The 27,400-nt window shown below is 33.5% G+C and overlaps 1 protein-coding gene across 1 annotated transcript; it reads left to right on the top strand.

Moving 5' to 3' along the window:
- Positions 1 to 1,902: 1,902 nt before the first annotated feature.
- On the top strand, positions 1,903 to 10,766 carry LOC145558211 (uncharacterized). Its single transcript, XM_081619367.1, has 7 exons — positions 1,903 to 2,089; positions 4,704 to 4,766; positions 4,892 to 4,971; positions 5,863 to 5,971; positions 8,915 to 9,074; positions 9,740 to 9,903; positions 10,134 to 10,766. The coding sequence occupies exons 1-7, from the start codon at positions 2,087 to 2,089 to the stop codon at positions 10,470 to 10,472; spliced, it is 918 nt and encodes a 305-aa protein (XP_081475493.1). The 5' UTR covers positions 1,903 to 2,086; the 3' UTR covers positions 10,473 to 10,766.
- The last annotated feature ends 16,634 nt before the right edge of the window (positions 10,767 to 27,400 follow it).

Below are 27,400 nucleotides of genomic sequence, written 5' to 3'. Positions count from 1 at the left end.
GTTGTTGTAAAAGTCAAAATAATTTCCATGCGATTCAAATAAGAGCATATAGTGTATATAAAATCATGGTAAGTGGTAGAATTGCAACATATATTCCCTCCGTGTTTTTTTTTTTTTTAATTTTTTTTTTTAAGTATTACACTTTGACTTTTTCAATGTCAACATAATGATTTTGACTGAGAAAATACAAGTCTATCTCTTTGATAAACATTGGCAAAAATAAACATTGGCATAATGACTAGACAAAAATATAAATAAATCAACAACTTTTTAATCATATATGGGTCCCACTGTTTTTATTATTTATCAAAATATCATGTTGACTAGTGAAGAAATTGTTGATTTAATTACAATTTATCAAGGAGATAAAATGGAACTTTTTCGTTTTGACTTGATTATTTTTCTAATTTTAAAAAAGAAATGTTATAGTATAATACATTGTTGGATTCGTCATTATATATACTTTCATAATATCAAATTTTCTATACTTTACTAACATATAATTAGATAAAATAATGGTTAAAAACGTGTCTTGACATGCGTGTTAGGTCATATAAAACACATATGGAATAATAGACAGTTCATGATCCGGTCCTTCTTCTGAACAACAACTTATAAAATAAATAATATTTATTATTTTTCTTCATTTGTTAGCATATTTTTTCTCGGGTGGATTTTGGGTAGTTTGGGGCGGGGAGGGGGTTGGTTTTTGGGTGTGGATGAGTTTTTCCTTGGTGGTTTTGGTGGGGAAGGATGGTGGTTGTGTACTTGTGTGGTGGCAAGTGTTTGGGCGATGTTTTCGCTGGTGGTTGGGAGGTGGTGAAGATGTCTGCCCATTGTTTTTTGTGGCTAGGCAGTAGTCAACGCCAGAGTTTTGAGTCAATGTCGAAACGATGTGTCAGGTGCATTTGACAACAAAATTTTAATATTGGTGGTCCTAGACAATTTTTTTTTTAAATTTTGGGTTTTTCTATATAGTAACTCTGTTTTTTTCATTTTTCTACGTTGTGTCCCAACATATATCACTTTCTACACTGTAACCCCAATATATTTTTTGTTTCCATACGGTAACCTTGCCGTTATTCTGTCGTTAAAAAATTCCGTTAGTGGGGCCCACTCTCCATTATAAATATTTTTTTATCGATTTGTGCGTTGAAAAAAATTATGTCAAAGGTTTCGGGGGCTATTTTGGCCCTTAAGGGTCCAAATTGAGCTCAGATTTGGCAAAAAAAACGTAAATGCCTCGTTTTGTGTGTTAAATTGTGAACACGTAAATCGAGATATTTTTTAATAAGCAAAACGAGGCATTTACGTTATTTTTTTGTCAAATCTGAGCTCAATTTAGACCCTTAAAAACCAAAATAGCCCCCAAAACCTTTGACGGAATATTTTTCAACGCACAAATTGATAAAAAAATATTAATAATGAAGAGTGGGCCCCACTAATGGAATTTTTTTAACGGCAGGATAACGGCAAGGTTACTGTATGGAAATAAAAAATATATTGGGGTTACAGTGTAGAAAGTGGTATATGTTGGGGCACAACGTAGAAAAGTGAAAAAAAAACAGGTTACTATATAGAAAAACCCTAAAAAATTTTATTGTGGGTGATTTTAGATGACACAAAAAAAAAAAAAAAAAGATTTAATGGATGGTTTTAGACAAAATTTTTCTTTATAGAAAAAAATTGTTGTCTAAGACCCTAAGTATTACCTATATGAATATTTACGTAGTAAATTTTTTTTTTTTTTTTACTAAACTCTTCCTTTACTTTTGTTTTGTTTTTTTGTTTTTTTTTTTTTTAAAAATAAACTCTTCCATTACTTTTGTTTTGTTTTTTGTTTTTTTGTTTTTTTTTTTTTAAAAAATAAACTCTTCCATTACTTTTGTTTTGTTTTGTTTTGTTTAAATAAACTCTTCCATTACTACTCTGTAGCTTAAATTTGACGAAAACTGCCACGAGCGCATTAGCGTCCCTACTGTTTTTCATCGCTTGTCAAACGGAAATCCAAATCCCCAAATTGGAAGCTTTATCTTAAACTCGAAACCCTAATTTTTCACGCAGAAGCAATTCGAAGCAATTGAATATGGTACGCAACACCTTTAATTACTCACTTTTCGATTGAATTTTAGATTAATTATCTGTCTCCTTTTAGCTTGTGTTAGCTTAATTAGGGTTCTGTAAAATTTGCTTAAGGTTGAATGTTTGTGGCTAATTATTTGTAGATTCCTTTTTTGAATGATATAAATATTGAATAATTTGTTATTGTGCCTAATTGCTGAATGTGTCAAGCTTATCTGTTAATTGTTGGATGAAATCATTGGTGTATACAATTTAGATTAGGTTCGAGAACATTTGATCACGAATATGGTGGTTAATGTTTGAATTACTCAATATCCGATTATCGAATTTCTGAATTCTCATATTTTATAAAGCTGTAGACAATTGAGATCAGGATGTTTCTTGAAAGTGTTCATAGTGGCTGATTGATCATTATAGGTGGTGTAGAATGCTTTTTTTTTTTTTTTTTTTTTTTTTTTTTTTTTTTTTTTATATTACATTGTTATGATTTGGGTAGTATTGTGTCACCAATTTTACCATAAGCTATAACATCTAAAGATTCGAATTGAACCGCCGGGTTAATATTATTTCAATAACTTAAGTTTTTAACAACTTCATATAAATGTAAATATTAAGGAAAACTCTATTAATAACAAGCTTTATTGATATTGATAATATCAATTTTTTGTTTTTACGGTCATGTGAGTAGCGAACAAGTTCTTTATGACTTGCCAGAAATATGGTTTTTCGGAAGATTAATAGAAACATATCAATTATTAGAGCTTTCAAATTTGTGCCTTGATTTACCTTCAATTGATGGCAAATTTTTATTCTTTAATGAACAAGCCCCCCACCTCCTTTTTGGTTTGATAAAACGGATTGTACCTTGACTTTAAAACTATCTAGGTATGAAATTTTCAAGGCAATTAGATTTATTCAAGTAGTTTTTAAATTCAAAATTTTATGTCTCGTTTTTTTGTTGTTACGTTCTTTTGACATGTTTACTAGCATGCCATACCGAGTTAAGCACCTGAGCATAATCAATGTTCAATCTGTCAGTAAATATGTTTACCCAGTATTTTTCCGTGTGTAAGAATTGTAGAATGCTTCTAAATTATATATTTCAGTAGCTGTTCTTCCACGAAATGGTCATATTTTCCCTTCATCGTTTCTCCTTTTTGGAGTATGTATGTTTTGACATATAGCAAAGCATATGCCATTTTTGTCTACGTTTGGATGGAGTAAGGTTGGCTTGTCGAGTCACTCCTGCCTCCTGTTGCCTCAAATGAAAGATGAAAGAAATGAGAGAGGAAAATCAGAAAGTAAGTGTGAGATAAAAAAATTTGTTGTTCTGAATGGGAAGAATGAAGCATGGAAGCTTTTGGAGATTGGACCACATGACAATGATATAAAAGAAACAACTTTTTTGTAAACAACTTGGGGTATTGTGGAAACCAAAACAAGTACTGGTTGAACAATCCATAAGTGAAGTTGACAAAGACTTTTTAGGGAGTTGAAAATTTGTTGGTTTAATAATTTAGACTTTGGCTCTATCAGTCATGGAGCTGGTAGGCATTTTCCTGTTTGATTGTAGTTGGTTGACAGAAGGTAAAATGTTAAATTACTATATAATCTACTTCAGCTACCTTGCTTTCCATACTCTGTTTACAGAATTTTAGTAATGACCTCCTTTGAGGAGATATGAGCTACTAATAAAACCTCATTAATTTGGTGCTTTCTCGCCTTGAAAGTATGACCTATATGAGTTAGTGCCACTCACTTAGGCCTTGAATGTGACATCTGTTCTTTGGCATGATTTGTAACCAACTTAATTCAATTGAATCTTCAAGAGAACAGCATGTTGTTGATTCTTTTATGTGACATTGATTTGATTAAGGATGAGCATGGCATCAACAAATGCATGGACTTGCTTTATGGTACTTATTGACTTGGTGGAGAGCATGGATTGTTAGGTTGATGGTTTTGTTAATTACTGACACTTACTCTTGAAGAGGTGGCAAGCTTGAACATATTTAGATTGATGGTTTTATTGATAAGTGACATTTACTCTTTTTCTCTGGGCTTTAATTTGTGTCTAAGAAAGTTTGTACCTGTTGGCTTTATCCTAATACGTTTCTTGTTTGGGCTTTTGAACATGTGAAATTTCAGAATTTGTTCAGTATAAGCTATAGGGGCTCTCTTTGTCCAAATTAATCTAGGTCTTACAAGTGACTAAATTCCCTACTTTCTTCTTTGCTCCCTTTTTGTATGTGATTATTTGATTGTTTTTTTTTTTTTTTTACTCATTTGTATGTGTTTTTTGGTACTTTTTTTATTGCCTTCTCATTATTTTCTTTCTCCGATTTCCTTTTCTGATTTTTTGTTGCTCTCTTAGAAGTGATATCTTGTATAGTCTCGACTGATTAGGGAAAAGGGCTTTGTAATCAACCTTACCTGCTAATTGGAGAGAATAAATTTATCACTGTGCTTGAGTATTGGAGCTGAAAGAAAAAAAAAGCTTTTCTTGTATTGTTTTTGACATCTGAATAAGTTGCCGAGCTTCTCACAAGATTGCACTAATTCTGGTATTTGCTTTGTATACTATACTCTTTTTAACTTCTGCCAGCTTGCTTTTGTTACAGTCTTCTCTTGCAGCAGCTCGAGCTGATAATTTCTACTATCCTCCTGAATGGGACCCAAGTCAGGTAACTATTGCATTTTCCTTGTGAAGATGTGCTTACATGTGATGATTAATCTGATAATTCTATTGTTTGAAATTTTTTCTTCAATGTCCGGCATCCATTTTTTACAAGCACATTCTTTTAAACAGGGCGGTCTCAACAAGTTCAATGGTCAGCATGCTTTAAGAGAGAGGGCAAGAAAAATAGATCAAGGCATCCTAATTATAAGGTATGTTGTTCTTTTCAACTGGAATTTAATCCATGCTTCCAGAGTTTTGTTTGCAGATGAAATCTGGCGTGGAGTTTGAATTTTTTGATAAGTAAAAATTGTATACTGTATTGAATTTTGATACAGAATAGTTTGTTTGTTTGTTTTTTTTTTTCCTGCATTAATAACTGTTTAAGTGTATGGCTCCCCCTACAAGCATTATTTACCACTCATCATGGTTTTCTCCTTATTTACCGATTACTAATCCTTCGTACCTTGGTAAAATTTGGGTATGAGGTCCGCTGTTAGCATCTCTATGGATCTCTAGCGTTAGGAGATCATGTGTTGAAGTTAGTTCTTTCTTCTTCTTTTCCCATTTCAAGTTTTTATGACCCACTATTCCAAATCTTGGTTAAGTAGAGGGCTTTTCTTTTTCCCAGTTGGCTTGGTTAAGATTGTTTGAAATAGGGGTATTATCACTTTAAGTATATAATTCCTTTTTTGAGGATCTTGTATTGTTAGAAGCTTGGACTAGTGCTTCGGCATGAGGGTTAATTATCATTCTTTGAAATTTGTAGATAAGATAATGAATTACTTTACAAATTGAAAACTTGTGTATATGTCTATAATTTATTCAGTATGAAAGACTTTTGAGGGGTTAGTTATTGTTTCTTGATTTCGTTGATAAGATAATGATTGACTTTTTAGATTGAAAACTTGTGTATATGTCTATACTTTATTTGGTATGAAAGACTTGTTAATTTAGGGGGCATGGCTTTTGGCCACATTTGAAAATGGTTGACATGCCTTCTGCTTCTTTCTTTCTTTATTTTTTATTTTTAAAAACACGCCTCTGTATATCAAAAAGGAAAGACAGAAATCTGATCAGTGATTTGTTTCTCAACTTAATAGGTTTGAAATGCCTTTCAATATATGGTGTGAGGGATGTGAATCTATGATAGCTAAGGGTGTAAGGTTCAATGCAGAGAAAAAACAAGTTGGAAACTACTACTCCACGAAGGTATTGTCTTTGATGCATGTTATTAATTAAAACAATTCTACACTTCGTTTGTTTTTTCATATTTACTACTACTATTCATAAGTATAATGATTTTTGTAATTTTGCAATGAAAAACTCATGCCTATGTCTATAGTAATATAGTAATACTTTCAATTGTCGTTTGGTCTTCATTTCTTCTCGTTACCAACTCTAGAGGTGGTAAAGAAAGTGTTAAGGAGGAGGGAAACTGCATATTTGAGAGTGGAGGTATATAATATCAAGGGAAATGTCGAGGGACATTTATTATTATTATTTTTAAATACTTTATAACCTCACTCCTTATCGCTACCTTTATTCATACCTTGTACTGAAAGAGTAGTAACTAATTTCATACGTTGACACTTGCCGTGGACCTGACGTATATACACTACTAGAAAACAGGTAAATAGCGACGGACTGCTTCCGACGGACACATTTTTCCGTCGGAAAAGTCGAAGTCGAAAATTCCGACGGATTTCTATTCCGTCGGATATTTTCGACGAATTTAAGAATTCCGTCGGAAATTTGCGACGGAAAATAATTCCGTCGGAATATATGTACTTTCCGACGGAAAATTCCGCCGGAAAGTACTATTTCCGACGGAATAAAAATCCGTCGGAACTTTCCGACGAAAAATTCCGTCGGAATAATAATTTTTTTTAAAAAAAAAAGTCCCAAACCCTATCTTTTTCCGCCTCTTTCCCCCAACTCTTATTATTTCCGCCTCTTTCTTTTTCCACTTCTCCTTCTCTCTCATTTCTCTCTCCTCATTTATGGTTTTCTCCTCCTCTCTTTCAATCTCTTTCGCCTCTCCTCTTCCATTTCCTCTTCTCTCCTCTCTTTCAATCTCTTTCGCCTCTTTCCCCCATCAACATCAACCCGCAACAACAACGACGACCGCCACAACATCAACCCGCAACAACGACGACGACCACCACAACTTCAACCCGCAACAACATCAACCCGCAACAACAACGACGACCACCACAACTTCAACCCGCAACAACATCAACCCGCAACAACAACGACGCAACAATTACTAAGGCGACAACCACCGTCTCGAGCCACCCACTCTCAAGGTTTTTTTTTTGTAGATCTAGTTTTAATTTAGGTTAGATTGTAGATCTAGTTACTTTTTTGTAATTGTTATGTAAATTTATGAATTTTATTAGATAATTGTAATAAAATTAATGTTTTTTTTTTTAAACGAAATTCTGTTTTGATTTATTTTGTGTGGAATTTTTCGATTTTGTTGTTAATTTTTCGATTTTGTTGTTAATTTTTAGATTTATGGGCTAATTTTTGTTTTTGGGTGTTAATTTTCGATTTTGGGGGATTTGAGTGGTGGTGTGTGGTGTTTAATTTACTGATTTAGTGGTGGTGGTGTTTAATTTACTAGGTTGAGATTTAATTGTTTCTTTATTTATTTATTTTTTTTTGTTATTTTCGGGTTGTGATTGTATGTTGTCGTTGGCGGTGGTGGTTTTTGGTGGGTGGTGGGGTGGTTAGGGGATGGATCTGGTGTGTAGGGGGTTCTAGTCGATGTTTTGGTGGTTGGGTAGTGGGTGGTGGTGTGGGTTAGGGGGGCTGGTGGTGCGGTGTTTGGGTAAGGGGGGCTGGTGGTGTGGGGTGGTGGATGGTGGTGCGGTGTTTGGGTAAGGGGGGCTGGTGGGGTGGGGTGGTGCGGTGGTGGTGCGGTGGTGGTGGATGGTGGTGCGGTGGTGGGTAAGTTTTTTTTTTTTTTTTTTTTATACAGATTTCCGACGGAATTTTCGTCGAAAATTTCCGGCGGATTAAAGTCCGTCGGAAATTTCCGACGGATTTTCCCAGCCCTAGAAATATCTTCCGGCGGATTAAAGTTCGTCGGAAATTTCCGACGGATTTTCCCAGCCCTAGAAATATCTTCCGGCGGACTGAATTCCGTCGGAATAGTGTTTCCGACGGAAATTTCGTCGGAAAAAGCTGTTTTTCCTACGAATTATATTGCGACAACCCGTTCCGACGGAAACACTGTTTCCGACGGAATTTTTCCATCGTTATTTGGCTGTTTTCTTGTAGTGTATACCCGATTATTTTCATTTTGACATCTTAGTTTTATCGAATTACATATTGGTGGTAGAAGAGAAATGTGGAATAGAGGAAAAGGGAAGAGATAACTTTGTTATACAACCTAACTTTTGGACATTAGGGTTTAAAGTAAGATTCAGAGTACTAATCATTGTAAAATGCATCAGTATGTACTTGTAATTTGTAACATGAAAGGCACTTTGGAAAAGTCCTTAAGAATCAAGAATATATGCATATGTTGTACTTTACAATTGTCCATTATTTAAAAATGTACTTCCTCTGTTTCTTTTAGTTAGCACTGTACATTTGCCAATGCATGATTTCAGATGTTAATATCTTCAAATATATATATATATATATTTTTTTTTTTTAAAAAAAACAAAAGTTTATAATTAAAAAATATACACTGAGACCAACTTTACAAGACCCCACTTGACTAGGGGTGAAAGTTCGGTGCACGGTTTGGATTAAGGCCCAAACCAAAACCAAACTGAATTAGAATTTGGTACAATCCAAACCGTAGCAAATTTCGAATAAATGCCTAAGTAAATAACAAATTGGATGATCTGGACTTTAACTCCATTCCAAAAGATTCAACCCTAAACCCCTAAAATTAAGCTTGTAAATGAGATGTTACTGATGGAAGTTATTGTGTTCTTTTCATATTTGTAAGGATCATCTCACATTTGGCACTCTCTTGATTTCATTGTAACTTGGTTGGGTTTGTTGATAATTGCTTCGTCCTCTTTGTAACTGTTTGAATATTAACGTGTTTTGTATCTAGGTAATGAAGCACTATGTAAGTTGTTTTTTCATGATGACTAGTCTTTATCATTGATTACTTCATTCTTGTTTCAGATATGGAGCTTCACCATGAAGTCAGCTTGCTGCAAGCATGAGATTGAGATTCATACAGATCCTAAAAATTGTGAGTATGTGATCGTCAAGGGTGCTCGACGAAAGATCGAAGAGTATGACGCAGAGGATGCAGAGATATTGGAACTTCCTACGGAAGAAGGTTGGTAAATGTTTTTTTCCCATGTTCATTAGTCCATCACAAATCTTTAGAGTTACTCTAGTTGTATGCCTGTCTAAGTAGCATCTTAGATAATATTTGGAGGCATGCCATGTAACCTACACTGACCGTATACTAAATTGTCTTGGATACTTCTCAGACCCCAATAATTATTTTAGAAGAACTTTGTTGGATTTGTATGCTTAATTATGCCTAATATCAAACAAATATTTCAAAGATATTGTTTGGTGATTAAATATGGAAAATAAAGTTTTTTGTGAGATCTTGTGGGTTTTGATCAGTTTTATGTAAATATTTTGCCTCTATCAAAATTTGTTTGTGTTCTATATATTTAGTATTTTATTTGTACGTGCTTGTATTTTAACTGTGTATTTATATATCTCTATAAGTTGTAGTAGAGACTATTTTAGCCAAAAAAATCTTGAAAGTTTTGAATTGGTTTTACTTGTTAAGTAAGGTTCTATCTCGCACTCAAGTCAGGGGCTAGACTTACCGACTCTATTGACCCCCTCCCCAGACCCACCCCTGGAAAAACCAAGAAGTTACTGGCCTTTTGTTTAGAAGTCCAATAAATTTAGTTAAGGATGCCCTGACCCTTCTCCCCCTTGTTAGCTTTGCTTATAACTCATTGTTTTTTTCCTGTTCAGAAAGAGGTAAACTTGTGGACCCATTTTACCGTCTTGAGCATCAAGAGGAGGACTTGAAGAAGAAAAAGGAAGAGGAGCCGGTACTTGTACGTCTTCAGCGTGCATCTGATGCAAGGCATTTTGATGACTATTCCATTAATAAAGCCTTACGGGCCCGGTTGAGGGTATGTTTACGTAAACTATGCTTACTCTTGTCTCATGCTTATTCTTTGTACAGTCTGACTTGATATGAGGGTTTTTAGTGGAAGGGGAGTGGAGAGCTCTGGGTATATCTGCCCTTGGACGGTGTCCCTCTGATCCTCCCCCCCCCCCCCCCCCCCGCGTTCCTCTCTTTCACCCCAAACTTGTTTTGAAATACTACACTTTTGTATTAATTGCATGCACAACCTTACAGAGTCAAAAGAAGAGAGTCGCTGAAGAAGAAGTTGCATCTAGGAAAAGGGGTCTTGGTATACGATTGCTGCCAGGATCCAGTGAAGATGCTGCCACTGCTTCCCGTGTGAAGTTTTCAACAAAGTTTGATGAAAATAGGAAACTAAAACGAGCATTGATTTCGACCTCCTCGATTTTTGGTGGACCATCTGGATCTTCCTCAACAGATAATAGGCGCTTGGTGCTTGAGTCTAAAAGAAGAAAGATCAAAGCGGGTAAAGTTTCAAATCTGCTGGGTGGAGGATACAAGCCCTCCTCATGGACAAAGAGTGGTGTTTCCTCAGGCAGACACAGAGCCTGAGAGACTAGGTGACTGAAGCTAGTAGAAACATGAATGGCGAAATGCATTCGTGAAGTTTAACAGAGCAAAAACTTGGTCACGCCAGTTTCTTGAGTACCTACTTTCCAAATGAAGTGACAAATTGGCCTCTGTTTGTATGCATGGTATAACTCTGACATGGAATGGCAAATTTGTTACAAAAAATTGGTTTTAACTTTGCCTTCCAAATTCTACATGTATATATTATAGGTCTTGTAAGTTTGTGTAATCTTTTATGAGTTTTTTATACGATAAGTTGGTGTGCTGATTGGTTTCCCCTTCGTGCACAAAATGACCGCAAGAAGTGAAATCAAGAAGTGATTTCAAAGGTAGTTCGCATAAAGTATTAACTAGTATGCTTAACTAAATTAGTCCATACTCTAGTTTATGGAGTGAGTACTCGTATAATACTCTTCCCATATCAATGTTACCCAATACCCACCCATAGTGTCTGAAATTTAAGATTCGATTGTCGAATGTAGCATATACAGAACATAATTTGTAGCCCTAACTCGAGTAAGGAATTACCGAATTATTGACCAGCAGCGTTACGTTTGTGCTAGCACTCGTTCTCCCAATGTACATCCTTACTGATCACAACCCCAATTTCTACATATGCGATAGTCTTGGTGAAAAACTGAAAACACACTTATCAGTAGATTCTCTTAAATTCGCTCATATTTGATAAATTCTGAACTTCAAATTCATGTATGCAATTAAAGACCCTTAAAGAACATGTAGTAACATAAGCGTAAAAGGAATTTAAGATCAACTTGTATGTTATGATTTTGTAGACTAGTTTATTATTAGTGGGTGGGAAAATCAAAATATTTTATTAGCAGAGTTGTTACGTAATACTCTGAATCAAACAGTAAAGAGTGTGCGCTCAATGCATAAAAATAATAGGGACAAAGAGGTACAGTATTACGGCTCCGATTTTTAAGATGGCCTTGTTTGGAAGCAAAAAGGTATGCATCAGAATCCCCATATTTTCTATTTCCTGTTTTATATTTTTAGTGTTTTTATTTATTTATTTTTTAAATTTTTTTTTATTTATTTTTATTAATACTCATTTTCCTTTTTTTTTTTTGACATTGCATACTCATTTAGTCATATTCCATTCTCTCCCGTTTCTTTTCCCTATGTCTATACTATTCCTGTAGTAGTAGAATACTTGAAAATATATAAATTAAAAAAATAATTCTTACTTATTTTAATGTGTTGTCCCAATGTCTACCCCAATAACACCGTCTTTCTCTTTAATCGGAATTGATAAACTTGTACGAAATAACATATAAATAATACCCTCTTTGTATACAGGCTTTTGCTTGCATTGTTTGGCCAAACCATTTCCTAAATTCCTAGGGTTGATTGTGAGATATTAGGAAAAGTGTATCCCTTTTAGGAAATGAAGAAAGGGGGAAGGAATAAAAGTTAAATTAACAAATGAAGAAGATAATGTGTTAAAAAAAAAAAAAAAAAAAAAAAATGAAGAAGATAATTGAATAGTCTTATTTTGTTTAGTACTTAAGCCTATATATCTTGCTAGCTCCTTTGTTGTTATCCATCGAATTCAAAATAAAAATTCATCTAGTATATATATAAGCTAGGGTAATTTGCATGATACGGGTTGATGTATGTAGCTATGTGCAAATATATTGTATTTTTTGTTCAATTTCTGTAGTTATTATTATTATTATTTGTTGAAGCCAAGTCTGTCAATTAATAAATGTTAAAATTGATGTTAAATCTTATGTTAAGAAATTTTATTATATTCTACTCATGTTTATAAGACTACATCTAGTATTCTTCGTATTTAATGTACGGCCATTTGGACAAGTGTATGTCCTCTATTGCTCTTTCTCTTTTACAAATAGGTCATATTCTTAATTTTTTATAACGGTACATTAAAAATCAATAAATTTTAGTTAGAAGAGGTAAAAGCTAAATACTTTAAATATGAAAAAAATATTTAAAGTTTAAAAGTTTGTTACTGATGATACTCAAAAATTTAGAAATACTTTGTAAGGAGAAGAAGTTGATTCGTCTATCCAAACATTTGGTCTAAAATTTTAAATAACTAGAATTTATTCAGGTTAATGCATGAGATATGTTATTTGTGAAAGAAAACATGCAAAGTATAATAGAGTCCCTTGCTTAAAAATTAAATAAAGTAAAATATACAGAGTAATAATTTTGGGAATTAGTGGCAATGAGATAAATAGTTATTGATAGGTTTTTCTTTTAAGGGAAAATGGTGAAATGTACGATAATTGAGTACTCTATACGTACTGGGATTTTGAAGAATTATGGTTAATTGTTGTCGTATGACAGTAGAATTAATGAGTTTCACAAATCCTATAAAAAGACGGGTGTACGTTAATTTATTGTAAGACGGGTTAAAGTTTTTTAAAAGTATTTTAAAGATACCCTTTAAACAACAAAAGTTATTATTTTTCTAATAATAACTTTTATCTTACAAAAAACTTATAAATTATTAAATTAATCATATTAGCCTTTATATTATGTAATCATGAATTTATAAGAAATTACACATTAAAATAAGATTCAAACCAACAACAAATTAAAAATTATCCTTTAAAGGGTTAAAATTACCATAAAAATAGTTAAAATTACTTTCAAATTAACTATCTTACAAAAATTAACGTCCAACCGCCTTACCCAAGACTTTTTGTAATGAATTATCACGTTAGGGCTGTACAGAGTGCGGTTTAGACCGCACCAAACCGCAAACCAAACCGCAATTTTGCGGTTTGGTGCGGTTTGCGGTTTGCGGTTTGAAAATTGCGGTGCGGTTTTTAAAAATGATCAAACCGCGGTTTGCGCACTAGTACAAAATTGGGCTTAAGTAACACCCATTAGTAACACTTTAAAAAATTTAGGATTATTTGATTTTTACGTAACACTTTTGTAACATTGTCGTATTAAGTAACATATTTTGTAACACATTAATATTATGTAACACTTTACGGTAACACTTTTATATTAGGTATCACTTAGTTGTAACACTTAATTTATGCTCAATCCTTTTTATTTTTTTTCCTTATTAAATATTTTTTTTCTTCTAATCTCATTGTAGAAAAAAATGAGCGGTACCCTTTATTTTCCATTTTTTTGAACATCTCATTCTAATCTATCTCCTCCTCTCATTCTTGCTCAAATACCCATTCTCTCTCTGAATGAGTTTAGATTATACAATCAATGGAGTCGCCTTCATTATTAACAGCGTCATTCCCTGAATCAATCATCATCATCGATAAATACCATCATCTGAATCACAAGCAAAATCATCAAATGAATCGAGAGTTCGAGAGCGAAGGAATAATAGCATACGGTACTACTACGGTGCTCATTACTTCATTATATCTTTGGTTATACAGTTCATCAATTCGTTGTTGCCTTGCGAAATTCATCACAAAATCAGTATTTTTCGTTCAATTTGTCATCTAGGGTTTCATTCGTCACAAATTCGCCATCTGGGGTTTCAATTGTCACAAAATCACAAATCCAGTTGAATTGGTCATCTCTGATTTCATCTAATTTGCGCTTCCAATCAGGTATTCTGTTAATTTTGGTGGATTTTCAACGTTTTTGGTTATGTTATCATTAATTTTCATGTGAATTATATTATTACAATCTAGTTTATAAGGTTTATATTGTTGGTTGGATTCTATTTAACTAATTAAAATTGAAATTTACATCTATTGTTATTCACGATTTTATGCATTTTTTTGTTTTTGTATATTAATGAACTTTTCTTGTTTAAAAGATGTTATATGTATCTTATTATTGATCTTAAATTTTATTGATTTTCCTATAAAGCATCAAATATTCATTAAGAATGATGTGAAGTTGTTAATTTTAACAGAAATAGTTGATTTAATTCCTAAATATATGTGAACTAGATGAATTCAGCAGTCTTGGCGAGGCAGCAGCTGCAAGCTTAAATCCCCACCCTAGCTATAGCTAGCATTTGAATGAAGTAGAACTAGGGAAGAGGTGAATCAGATTCTAGCCAACATTGGTGTTTCAGATTGGTATTCTTGTCAATGTGCCTACTATTTGAAATTACTTTTACAATCTTCTACAGATGTGATAACATAATTTTCTTGTACTTGTTAGAAATATATATTCTGATAAAGTACGAACAAAATTTCAATAAGACTTTTCCAGATTTTAAACTATAGGAATGTCTTGGTGGTAGTGGCCTTTCTCTTCCAGAATTCCATGGACTCATAAAGAAACTTTAAGTTACTGAGAGGAAGATATCACAGGGAAAAGTATACAGATAAAATATCACAATACTAGCTACTACACACCTTACAAACATGATTAGAAATTTTGGCCATATATTAAGAAAGTAATAAAACAACGCAATTTAATAATAAGCTAAAAGGTGTCACCTGATTGTGTAATGCCCAACGGCTTACTCTCTAGCATTTGACTTTCTTTCATCCTTCAGGTTTGGCCACTAAGGTTGTACTCATTCAGATCATCTCCTTTCTTACCTACATTGATAGGAAACAATTACCATTTTCTAGCATGTTCATTTAACTGCCGAGGGGCAATCTGAACTATTATATAAGTGCTTTTTTTCTTTTTCTTTTTTTTTTTTTTTTCTATTTGAACTTGTTATGTTATGATTTTTGTAAGTTAGTGGTTGGGAGGACCTAGACGAGGTGGTGCAGGGTGTCCACCACTCAGAGAAGTTATATATTGGAGGGGATCTAAATGGGCACGTTGGGGCGAGCCGAGATGGCTATGAGAGTGTCCATGGAGGCTTTGGGTATGGGCAGAGGGACGCCGGTGGTGAAGCTATTATGGATTTTGCCCAATCATATGATTTAATTTTGGCTAATACTTGGTTTAAGAAGAGGGATTCACACTTGATAACTTTTCGGAATGGAGCAAATGCAACTCAAATAGACTTCCTGCTCACAAGGAGCATAGATAGACAAAGTTGCATAAACTGTAAGGTTATCCCAGGGGAGAGTGTGGTCACCCAACACCGGCTATTGGTAATGACTATTCGTCTGAAAGAGAAGGCGAAGAAAAAAGTTAGACAAGAAGAACCAAGGATAAGATGGTGGACCCTAAGGGATGCAAAAGCTAAGGTTTTTACAGAAAAGGTAATTGAAGAAGCGGATTGGGATGGAGAGGTGGATCCGGACATGACTTGGTTACGAATGAAGAACTGTTTCCTAAGAGTGGCCAAAGAGGTCTTAGGGGAAGTAAGGGGAAGAACTTCGGTACAGAGAGATACTTCGTGGTGGAATGAAGAGGTGAAAGCAGTAATTAAGCAAAAAAGGGAATGCTATCAAGCCTTAGGAAAATGTAGGAGTGATGAAACCTTTGCAGCGTATAAGGAGGCTAAGAGCAAGGCAAAGGCAGCTGTTCGCCAAGCAAAAGAAAAGGCATATCAGGAGGTTTATGAAAAGCTTGATTCCAAGGAGGGAGAAAGGATCATTTATAAGATGGCAAAGAGAAGACAAGAGGCAAGGAAGGATATTGGCATGGTGAAGTGTGTCAAAGATAAGAACCAAATGGTCCTAGTGCAAGAGGAGGGCATCAAGGACAGGTGGAAGGGGTACTTCGATGAATTATTTAATGGAAGTAATGGAGTTGTGATAGGAGATACCTCTATGAGTGATGAAGAAATCAACATGGAGTATGTGCGAAGGATTAGGAGAGTAGAGGTGGAGATTGCACTGAGGAAGATGAAACCTAAGAAGGCGGTTGGCCCTGATGGGGTACCGATAGAGGTGTGGAGGTGTTTGGGTAAGATTGGTATTGATTGGTTAACAAACCTTTTCAACAAGATATGGACGGCTACAAGGATCCCACAAGATTGGAGGAAGAGCACCTTGGTCCCGGTTTATAAAAACAAAGGAGACGCTCAAGATTGTTCTAACTATCGAGGAATTAAGCTTATGAGCCATACTATGAAGTTGTGGGAAAGGGTGATTGAACAAAGGTTGAGGGCATGCACAAGCATTTCAGATAACCAATTTGGTTTATGCCTGGGAGATCTACTATGGAGGCAATCCATTTGATAAGACAAATGATGGAGTTTTATAGGGTAAAGAAGAAAGATCTTCATATGGTCTTTATTGATTTAGAGAAGGCATATGACAAGGTGCCAAGAGAGATACTTTGGTGGGCAATGTTGAAGAAAGGTATCCCACGAAGGTATGTAGACCTAGTTAAGGATATGTATCGGGATGTGTCAACAAATGTGAGGACATGCGGAGGGTTGACAAAAGATTTCCCTATTACAATCGGATTGCATCAAGGGTCTGCATTAAGCCCTTTTCTTTTTGCAACGGTTCTAGATGAATTAACTAGACCAATTCAAGATGAGGTTCCATGGTGTATGCTGTTCGCAGATGATATCGTTTTGGTGGATGAGACTAAGGATGGGGTTAATGTCAAGTTGGAGCAATGGAGGCAAAGGTTGGAATCTAGAGGGTTTAAGCTAAGTCGGAGTAAGACTGAATATTTGGTATGTCGTTTTGGCACTCAGAGGGGGACACGCAATGAAGTGGTGAGTTTGGATGGAAAGGATTTGACCATGAGTGAATGTTTTAAGTACCTAGGGTCGATCATCCAGAAGAATGGTGACATTGATCAAGACGTGACTCACAGGATTAAGTCAGGGTGGCTTAAATGGAGAGCGGCCACGGGAGTGTTATGCGACCGCAGCATTCCCTTAAAGTTGAAGGGAAAATTCTACAGGACTGCCATACGACCAGTGTTGCTCTATGGTACAGAATGTTGGGCTTCTAAGAAAGAGCATATTAATAAGATGGAGGTTACGGAAATGCGCATGTTAAGGTGGATGTGTGGAAACACTTTAAGAGATAGAATCAGAAATGAGGTTATTCGCAAGAAAGTAGGTGTGGCGGGCATTGTAGATAAACTAAGGGAAAATCGTCTGCGTTGGTTTGGACATGTAAGACGGAGACCCGAGGGTGCACCGGTGCGAAGAGTGGAAGAGTGGGACCATGGAGGGATTAAACGAGGAAGAGGGAGACCAAAGATGACTTGGTTGGAAGGAGTGAGGAAGGATATGAAGTGCATGGATTTACGTGAGGATGAAGTTTTGGATCGTAAGGGATGGAGGAGAAAGATTTATGTTGATGACTACACGGAATAATCAAATTTGGTTCATGTTAGCCGACCCCACTTTTGGGATTAAGGCTTTGATTGATTGATTGATTGATTGAGTGGTTAAGTGTAGTGTAACAAAATTTACTCTGACCTCTATTTTGCAAGTCAAATTTTCAAGGTCTCATATTTTATATAGTGACAAAGTTTACATTTGGCAGTTTTGAGCTGAGTGGTTTTAAGGTGCTTGGGCAGCAGGCGACTTGTGCCAGCTTCAATTCACTAAGGTAAATTTCTACCATTGGCACAATTTCAATGCACTTTTATCTTTGCATTGCGTGATTATAGCTTATCAGACTTTAGTATTGGCAAGAATAAAACCATCAGGCCGGGATGTACGTAGTCTAGAAGCTTTTTACATATCTGTTGAGTTTAGAATTGCGTGATAACCCCCTACTTTATTGATCTGATGGTAATGAGAGTTTACAATCTTGGTTTGCTCAAGTCTTTATTTGTCTGATGGTAATGACAATTCACAATTGTTGTTTTGCTCAGTTATATCAGAATAAGATTGCTTTGTGTTACCCTTTTTTTTGTTTTTTTTTGTGTTACCTGATATGTATTTGTCTTTCTAAGTGGTTGAGACCATATTTAATTATATAAACCTTTCTGCCTTTGTAAATTTTATAAGCTGGTTTAGTACTCTTGGATAACCTGATACCTGAATTTGGGCCTGCTTCTCATGTTATAAAAGATGTGAATACTCTAAAGCTACATTTTGACACTTTAGATCAGATCAAGACCTTGTGTATCTTAATATATGTACATTATTCATATGTTGGGTAAATTATAGAATTTGATGGTACTTCCTTGCGTAAATTTGATGAGCCCATGAATTATGGACTATGCTTTGAAATATGGATAATGCTGAATGATTGATGATATCTGATCATCTTTGTAATCAAAGTGGCACTTGCTGGATCAGGGATGATGTTGATTGATGAGAGCATATCTATCATATTTATATATCTATATATCTGTAGGTATGTGTAGGACAATAGGAGAGTTCTTTAAGATGGAAAATTGTTGCTGCAATCAAAGAAAGACATCTGCTGCTGATACTATAAAAAAAATACTACCAACATAATGAGTGTCATATGGCATTATGATGTCCTTTAACAATGAATTAATCAGATATTTTGCTCCTGTACTCTGCAGAATCTGGAGAAAATCAGGGGGAAGGAAGTGCTAGCTGCAAACACAGAAGAAATTGTTCGTGTAGAGTCTAGTTCAGTTGTTCAATCCCAGTTTGTGGACACGAAAATGGTCTCTTATCCCAGAATAGCTGTTGAAACTCGGCAAAATAGATTTTCCACTGTGATAAGTGCCGCACTTGCAACTACGGCTGCAGTTAGCACAAGTACTCCTAATGTTTTTTCTAGCTAGCTAGCTGCTGCTATGTGCTATTGTTACTACTGTTTGCTGCAACTGCGCTGACTATTTTTTAGAGATTAAAGGTCTAAAAGAGACTGAAGTTCACTTTCTTTTTATTTTGATTATTAGATTGTTTAGCGAATAAAAAAATTGGTGTTTATGGATGTTTTTTGTAAGAACTATGAAATTAATTATTTCAATTCAAATTATTGACTATTACATGTGTTAATTTCAAATTTTTTTTGTTGCTGTACATATTAAAGTTATTTTAATAATAATAATAATAATAATAATAATAATAATAAATGTTACCTATTCATTAATATGGTGTTACATTAGTTTGCAAAAAGTGATACATAATGTCAAATAAAGTGCTATTAAATGTCAAAAGAAGATCGAAAAATGTTACCTAATAATGAACATAGTGTTACATTAGTTTGACAAAGTGATACATAATGTTGAAAAAGTGATACTATATGATTGAAAAATGTTACTAAAGATAAGTAAGTGTTACTTAAGAAATAAGAAGTAACACTTTAAAAATGATACAAATGATATAATAAGTGATACATAAGAGGGTTTATGGTAACACTTCTGAAAGTGTTACCATACGTTACTCAAAGTGTTACATAAGACCTTAGGTAACATGGGCGGAAGTATCACCCAATAAACTGTTACCTATTGTCTATAGTAACACTTTTAACACTTTATGTAACACTTTTTGGGTGTTACTTGAGGTTAGTTTTGTACTAGTGGCGGTTTGGTGCGGTTTCCAAAATTATTGAGACCACACCGCAAACCGCACTTTAATGAGGTTTGTGATTTTTATACTATATTTTCATTAAAATTATATAAAAGAACTAAATATATGAGCTAATTTTTTACTATAAGTAATTAAAGGTTAATAAAAAAAGTTTAATATTTAAATTATCAACTAATAATTATAATATAAAATAAAAGTTTTGTTTTAAAAAGAATAATTACAATTTTAATAAAATACGGTTAAACCGCAAACCGTACCAAACCGCATCTTGCGGTGCGGTTTCTTTAAAAGTACGGTTTGGTGCGGTTTGAAAAAATTACAAACCGCACTTTTGCGATTTGGTGCAGTTTATGATCCAAACCACACCGCGAACACCCCTAATTACGCCTAATTACGGAATATGTAGAAATGTCCTCCCAACATTTTGGACTTTGTACCTTTCTCATTGATTTTGTTCAGGAGGCCAGATATTATATACCATCAATTTTGACTTGACCACGCCTTAATAATGTTTTGACCAGTTTGTAATCATGTTGCAAGAAGAATCAATAGCCATGCCTAAACTCCTAAAGGCTAAAGCATAGCGTATACTACTACATGTCAATTTTACTTCCAAAAAAATAAAAAATAAACAGACATGTCATAGAAAGAATTAAGATTTAGCATATCTAATAGTAAGCTATCAGGGTTGTAGCTTATTTTGATACATCAAAATTTTGGGCTAGTATATTATTAAGGTACAAGGTGCTCTAATGGTGAGAAATAAAATGTTAGCTTGAAAAAATAAATAAATTAATTAAATAGTTTTAATTATACACATGTCATAATATAAGTAGGGGAAGTGTTCTTTAAAAAATCAACTAACGTAGCTTATTTGAGCAACGTTGCTTGACGTAGCTACATCAATATTGTCACTCCAATGGTAAGCCATATACTTACAATTTAATTTAATTTGCAAGCAGGTCCTTTTTGTAAACCATTGGAGATGTTTGCATAACTTCAATTTTTATTTATCTATTTTTTTTTTACTGAACAAGAATTAATTTTATTGAGCTGAAACTATTTTAATTGATTCTCTACTATAATTTTTTTCTTTAGAGTTATTGATTTTTATTGAACTAAAATTAATTTCGCTAAACTGAACTGAGCTGAACTAATTTGTATTAAAATGAATTATTTATACTGAATATTTTTTTAAGGCGAATTGAATAGGATAGTTGGTTATAATGGTTGACTAATTTATTTAATAGCTTGGCATGCCAAGTCATCTTCTTAAGCTACAACAATTCAAGCTATTTGTTGCTCCAATGGTTAAGCTAGTTGTAAATTAATTTATTTTTAAATTAATAATATTTTTTATCTTATAAATATTTGTCAAGCTAATTAGCTCTACAAAGCTAATTTGCTTGCCAAAGCTAATCAACAGGATGTGCAACAATGGTGTAGCTACTAGCTTAAGATTTTTAATATTTGTAAGCTAGTCCCTTTTTCTAACCATTGGAGTTGATTTCAGAGATGGTATATGCAAAATGTGATCAAATCATGCTCAAATTATTTACCCTTCGTGGCTCTATCCACACTAAAAAAAATCAACGTTGTGTTACTTTTACTCTAATTATTAAATTTCATAAGTACTCCATAGCATTTACTCCATAGCATTTACTCCAATTATTTAATTATTTGAATTTTTTCAGTTGAGAGTTGGGAAGATGCTCATTCTAAATATTTTTTTTTTTTTGACGGGTATTCTAAATATACCATGCAATAGAGAATGTAAACCATTGAACTTTGATATAATGTGAAGAGACGTTGGAGGAATGCAATTTACAGGAAACACTTACACAAATGAACATGAATCCATGCTGTGAAAATAAGATAAATTTTTAGTCCAAAGATAGATTAGACTGGTTCAGAACGAAAAAGAGTCCAAAACGGCAAATCATATTACAACGCATTTTCTATGCAGATAGCTTGAAAAGAAAAGAGTAATCATTTATTGTACTTATTGAATAACCCTTAAATAACAAAATAACCCCTAAAACGCTCATAAAGTAACTCCTATATTATTAACACAGAGTTTATATGGTGTATCATAGCTTATTAATTATTATCATTATGTAATAATAAACCGGAGTTTTAGTATTTCTATCTGAAAGAAGGTAATGTGTTGCTTTCTCATTATAATCAAGAGATATATATACAATGTACAGAGAGTATAATTAGCCTAGAAACTAGCAACTGATGTGCTACAATTATGGACAGAATATTTTCAAAATAAATCCTTAACAAACTAGGCAATATGTACAGCTTTAGAATATATGATTTATATATTCTAACACTATTCCCCCCCCCCCCCCCCCAAAAAAAAAAAAATAAAAAAAATATTGCATTCTAGTTCTAATCATAGTAGTTAAGATTTTCTGTAGGCACTTTGCATCTGTACTGTGTTAGATTAATACACTTGCCAATTCACGCCTTTGATATAAATACTCCGTATTTTTTAGAATTTTAGTTATGCATTTCTAAAAATTATGAAAATTGATAAATTGAAAAATATAGATGAACATAATAAGATACTAACACCTGTTTTTACATGCTAGTAAACATTTATAATCAAATGGGAGACATATATATTCGTATCTTTTAAAAAGTATGAGAAAAATGCTTATAATAAGTATGAGGGCAATTATATCCTTAAAATGTTTGTTTATCTATATGCCCCTATTGATTTGATGTTCTGTTTACATTTACTAAACTGAACTGAACTAAATCGAACTGAACTAATTAATTGAACTGAACTAAAGTGAACTGATTGGAGCTGAACTAAACTGAACTGAATTGAAATGAATATTTTATGAGAAAGGGAAATTAAGAGCTGAACTGAACTGAATTGATTGGAGTTGAATTGAACTGATTGGAGCTGAACTGAAATTAAGTAAATGTGAACAAACCCTAATTGCTTCTAAACATATCCTTGTGTGATTTAATGATTTAACTCTTATGCATAGTATTTGGACAATTATACCTTTTAAAATATTTATTTACTAATTTGCTCTTATTAATGTTAATTGTCTTTTTTTTTTTTTTTTTTTTTTTTAAAACTCTTAAGATTAGTGTGTGGACATTTATACCATTAAAAAACATTTGTTTGCAAATTATTTTCCATCACTATGTTGTCAATAATGTAAAGGATTTGTCAAATCATATTAATTGATATTGTTTATAGTTAGCAATCCCTTGATTTACTCTTTAGATTGATAGTTAAAGATAACCCTTATTCTTATTAGCTAATGTTCCTAGACAAGTACTCCAATGTATCTTGTCGTATTATATTGCTTACTCATGTACTATATATACTCATGGAATCACATCAATATAATTAAGCTTTCCAACATTCTCTTTCTCATAACTCTATCATGGTATCATGAGCTTTTGATCCATCTTTTCTTGCTTCCGCTACTACCATGGTTACACTATCAAAACCTTTTGTTGACGCCGACAAATGATGGTGACCATATCAAACTTTCTTCTCGGAAAGCTTCAAACCAAAATCATATTTTTCACTCAACTCTTTTTGGCACCCCGTATTTCATATACCAAGAGATGCCATTGATATATTTTTTTTCTCCAAACCCCTTACATGGAGAAACAAACCTTTTTCGATATCCCGTAGTTTACCTACCATGTGTTACCATATACGAAATTCTCTCCAAAACCATTATGGAGAAACATAACATTCTGTTCTAAACCACCATCACCACCATTAATATTTTCTATCTCGCCTTCAATGGTGGTGAAGGATCGGAACCTCTATATTTTTTTCCCTCCCATTTGTTGCAAGCATACGCTAGCAAATTTTTATTTATTTTTAAATACTTACAATCAATGGTTCATGTGTTTAAAAACCGTGAAAAACACCCATTAAACAACTTTTTATTCTCTCTCTATATACTATCTTTTTACTTCTTCATGCAACTCCTTCCAAAAAAAAAAAAAAAAAAAAAAAAAAAAAAAAACTCTCTTAACTCTCAATTTGGTACGTACACCTCTCAATTGAAGAAACACCAACATCTTGAAGTGGCAATCAACAATCAAGAAGAACATTCATTTTACAAGATTGTACTTTCCCTTTGGTCGTCCATCTTGCGGGGGCGTGTAAAGGATTTGTCAAATTATATTAATTGATATTGTTTATAGTTAGCAATCCCTTAATTTACTCTTTAGATTGATAGTCAAAGATATCCCTTATTCTTAGCTAATGTTCCTAGACAAGTACTCCAATGTATCTAGTCGTATTATATTGCTTACTCATGTACTATATATACTCATGGAATCACATCAATATAATTAAGCTTTCCAACATTCTCTTTCTCATAACTCTATCAAATAAGACAATAACTAAACGCGCTCACTGGACATGGCTAGTAGGCTAGCTATAGCGCGCATTAGCTATTACTAAAAATGTTGGTTGTTGAGGGATTCAAAATCTCATTGCATTCTTGCATTTCAGCACCGTTATTTTTTAATTTGATTTTAATGACCAATAACATACTATCGATTCTACATTGTCAGATAAATTACCTATCCAGTTTACTTTTCTTATAATTCTGTTAAGATATCCTAATTCTTTAAAGGAAAATATACCGTGAGTTTAAGAGTGAGAGATAGCTCACGTGATTAGAGCTTTTCTCCCGATTATAAAGAATATTTTTATCCTAAAATCAATTCTCATTATTTGCCTTTGTAGCTCTCTATTATCCACTTTTGTGGCTCTCTATTCTCTAAACAACAACAACAATAACAAAAAAGGCGTTTATATTGAAGTGTACATAATGGCTAATGCAAAAGCCAAATTATTGTAAATGGAGAGAGTGACCGATTTGGGCAAACCTACTTTACATGTTACCTTAAATATTTATTATTATTATTATTAGGATGCCCATTCAGTTCACCGAAGTTTAGCTCCAAGTACATTCGGATTCGACTTGGGTAGCACACCTGGCTTATGGTAGATGAGTCTCCCAACAATAGTTTCTGCATACGGTGAGGATAGAATCCCGTACCTCCTTCAAGCGATATCAAGTTGCTTATCAGTTGAGCCAACTCTTATTGTTCTAAATATTATTACTATGGTGTAAATAAAAAATAAAAAATTTCCCTGTTTTTAAGGGATATGATCCTACTGTCACAATATTTTTTTACATAGTTTGGTGGCTACAATGTTTAGATTTCCAAGATGTTACACAGTTTAGTTCGTGCGTAGAATTAAACATCGACGTGCTCATATTGATGTTATTTGGGATTTTATGTGTTGAAAAAAATTGCTACGACCCAATCACATTTATGTGAGGTGACAATTATCTAGCTTGATCGATGTGATAGGCTTTGAAATTGTAGCACATCACTTCTCCTATTCCACTCTTTCTGTGCTAAAAAAATTTCAATTTTTTTTTTTGTCTATTTTTTTGATTTATAATTCATAATTTATTTTTATTATTTTATTATTAGAAGGAATTATTTAAGTATTAAATGGAATATACGGTTTTTCCTAGAAAGAAGATATCCAGTGCAAAAGACTGTAAAATAAAGCCCACTCCCCCATAATATTAGGGTTTTGAATATTATAGCTTAAGTCAGCATTACCCCTTTAGGTCATGCATTGAAATGGTACGGAATTGCAGAAAAAGATTCAGTAATTTCACTGCAAAATACCCCTTTTGGTTGAAAATAATATTCGTGTAATCCTTTTTGATATGTCTAAAAATAGAATAATAATTGTAAGAATGATTATATTAAGTTATTAAGGCTATGATTGGTTCAACTTTTTTAAAAAAAACAAAAAATTATTTTAGCAAACATAATTTCTTACCAAGTATTCCACATAATATTAATATACTTTGATTCGATTCTCCTATGATCCCTAAACACATACTATTAATCGGGAGGGAAGCTCTAACCACTTGAGTTATCTCTCACTCTCATTCTCTCTGTTATTTTAATATGAGTACTTCATACTTCATATAATGTTAGCTCAAATTAACTACACGTCTATAATCATAATGTCTAATAAAATAGTATAAGTTCGAAAAGCTGATACGGGGTATAAATTTAGTTGTATTCAATTAAATCTTTTGATTCATTAATTATTTAAGAGTAAGACATTGCCATGTTCTATATTATACGTCTAATAATGTATAATATATTATGTACTTATTTCTATTGCCTGTTAGAGTCTTTATATGACATGCTTTGATACATTATTGGAGTTCATGTAAAATCTTACAAGTTACAACCATTTATAAAGCATAATAATATGTCTAATATATATTTAACCATATATAATGCATATTATTCTTCCTAAGACACTTTCCGATCCAATCTTATGAATCTTACTCTCTTCTAAGTCCCAACCAAACTACTTTGTAAAACTCTTATTAAGGGCATGTTCACATTTACTGAACTGAGCTGAACTGATTAGAGGTGAATCGAAGTGAATTGAGCTAAAATGAATATTTTATTAGAGAAGGAAATTAAAAGCTGAACTGAACCGAACTGAAATTAAGTTGAGGTGAGCAGGCCCTAAGTCGCTTTATGATATTACTATTGACATTCTTAAATGCTATTCCATGTGTACCAAATCTACCTTTGCAATAGTCGCAATGTGTAATGAAATACATACACTGAAAATGATTTACGAGTACCTTTTTATCTATCTACTTAAACTTTTACAAATCAATTTTTGTATATGTCTAATTGTTGGTGTGGAATTTTTAGGTGTCTATAATAATGTGTACAAACCCTATAAATTATTCAACTTACAATGACAAATTTAAACCGAATAAAATATAGGATTCCTTATTCAAGTACTCGGTACAATATATAAATGCAGACTTTCTTACTCAAGTGTCAAGTACAACAAAAATATATATAAAGGACTTTATTTATTAAACGTAAATGCTCTAAATGTTCAAATCAGAAATTTTGTAATTAAGAATTGAAATAAAATCCATATATTCTATTATAAAATTAGCAAATCCATATCTTGACGCTTAATTTCAAACTTCTTTCATTTTTTTTTTTTGAAAAATTTGCTAAAAATAACACCACCTTTCACCGGTCTTCCCTAAATAACACCACCTTTTGATTATTCCACAATAACACCACCTTTGACACACATCTGCCAAAAAAGAAACAAAAAACCGGTCACCTATTTTACAGGTTACCCTGGGACACGTGTCCTAGTATGATTGGTCAATTTTTTTTATTTTTATTTTTGACTTTGAAAAAACAAAAAATTAACCCCCTTTCCCACAACTATCACCGGCATCCACCATTCACCGACATCCACCATTCACCGACATCCACCACCAAGACCATCCACCACCCCCCCCAAGACCATCCACCACCATTCGCCGGCATCCACCACCCCCACCAAGACCATCCAGCACCCCCTCCCCTTTCCGTCACCCCCTCCCCTTCCCTACCCCTTTCCGGCACCCACCTCCCCTGCTCGACGCGACCCCTTTGCACCACCCTCTCCCCTTCCCGACCCCTTTCCGGCCGACCCTTTTCCCTCTTCCCTTTT

This window comes from Chenopodium album, chromosome 1 (genome assembly GCF_948465745.1).
Source record: "Chenopodium album chromosome 1, dcCheAlbu1.1, whole genome shotgun sequence".
NCBI lineage: Eukaryota > Viridiplantae > Streptophyta > Magnoliopsida > Caryophyllales > Amaranthaceae > Chenopodium > Chenopodium album.
This window is presented reverse-complemented; position numbering and strand designations above follow the sequence as displayed.

Bases quoted from the DNA above. Each gene is read 5' to 3' on its own strand.
- LOC145558211 (XM_081619367.1), top strand. The intron at 4,972-5,862 runs GTATGTTGTTCT...TCAACTTAATAG, and splicing joins CAAGGCATCCTAATTATAAG to GTTTGAAATGCCTTTCAATA. The intron at 9,075-9,739 runs GTTGGTAAATGT...TTTCCTGTTCAG, and splicing joins GGAACTTCCTACGGAAGAAG to AAAGAGGTAAACTTGTGGAC.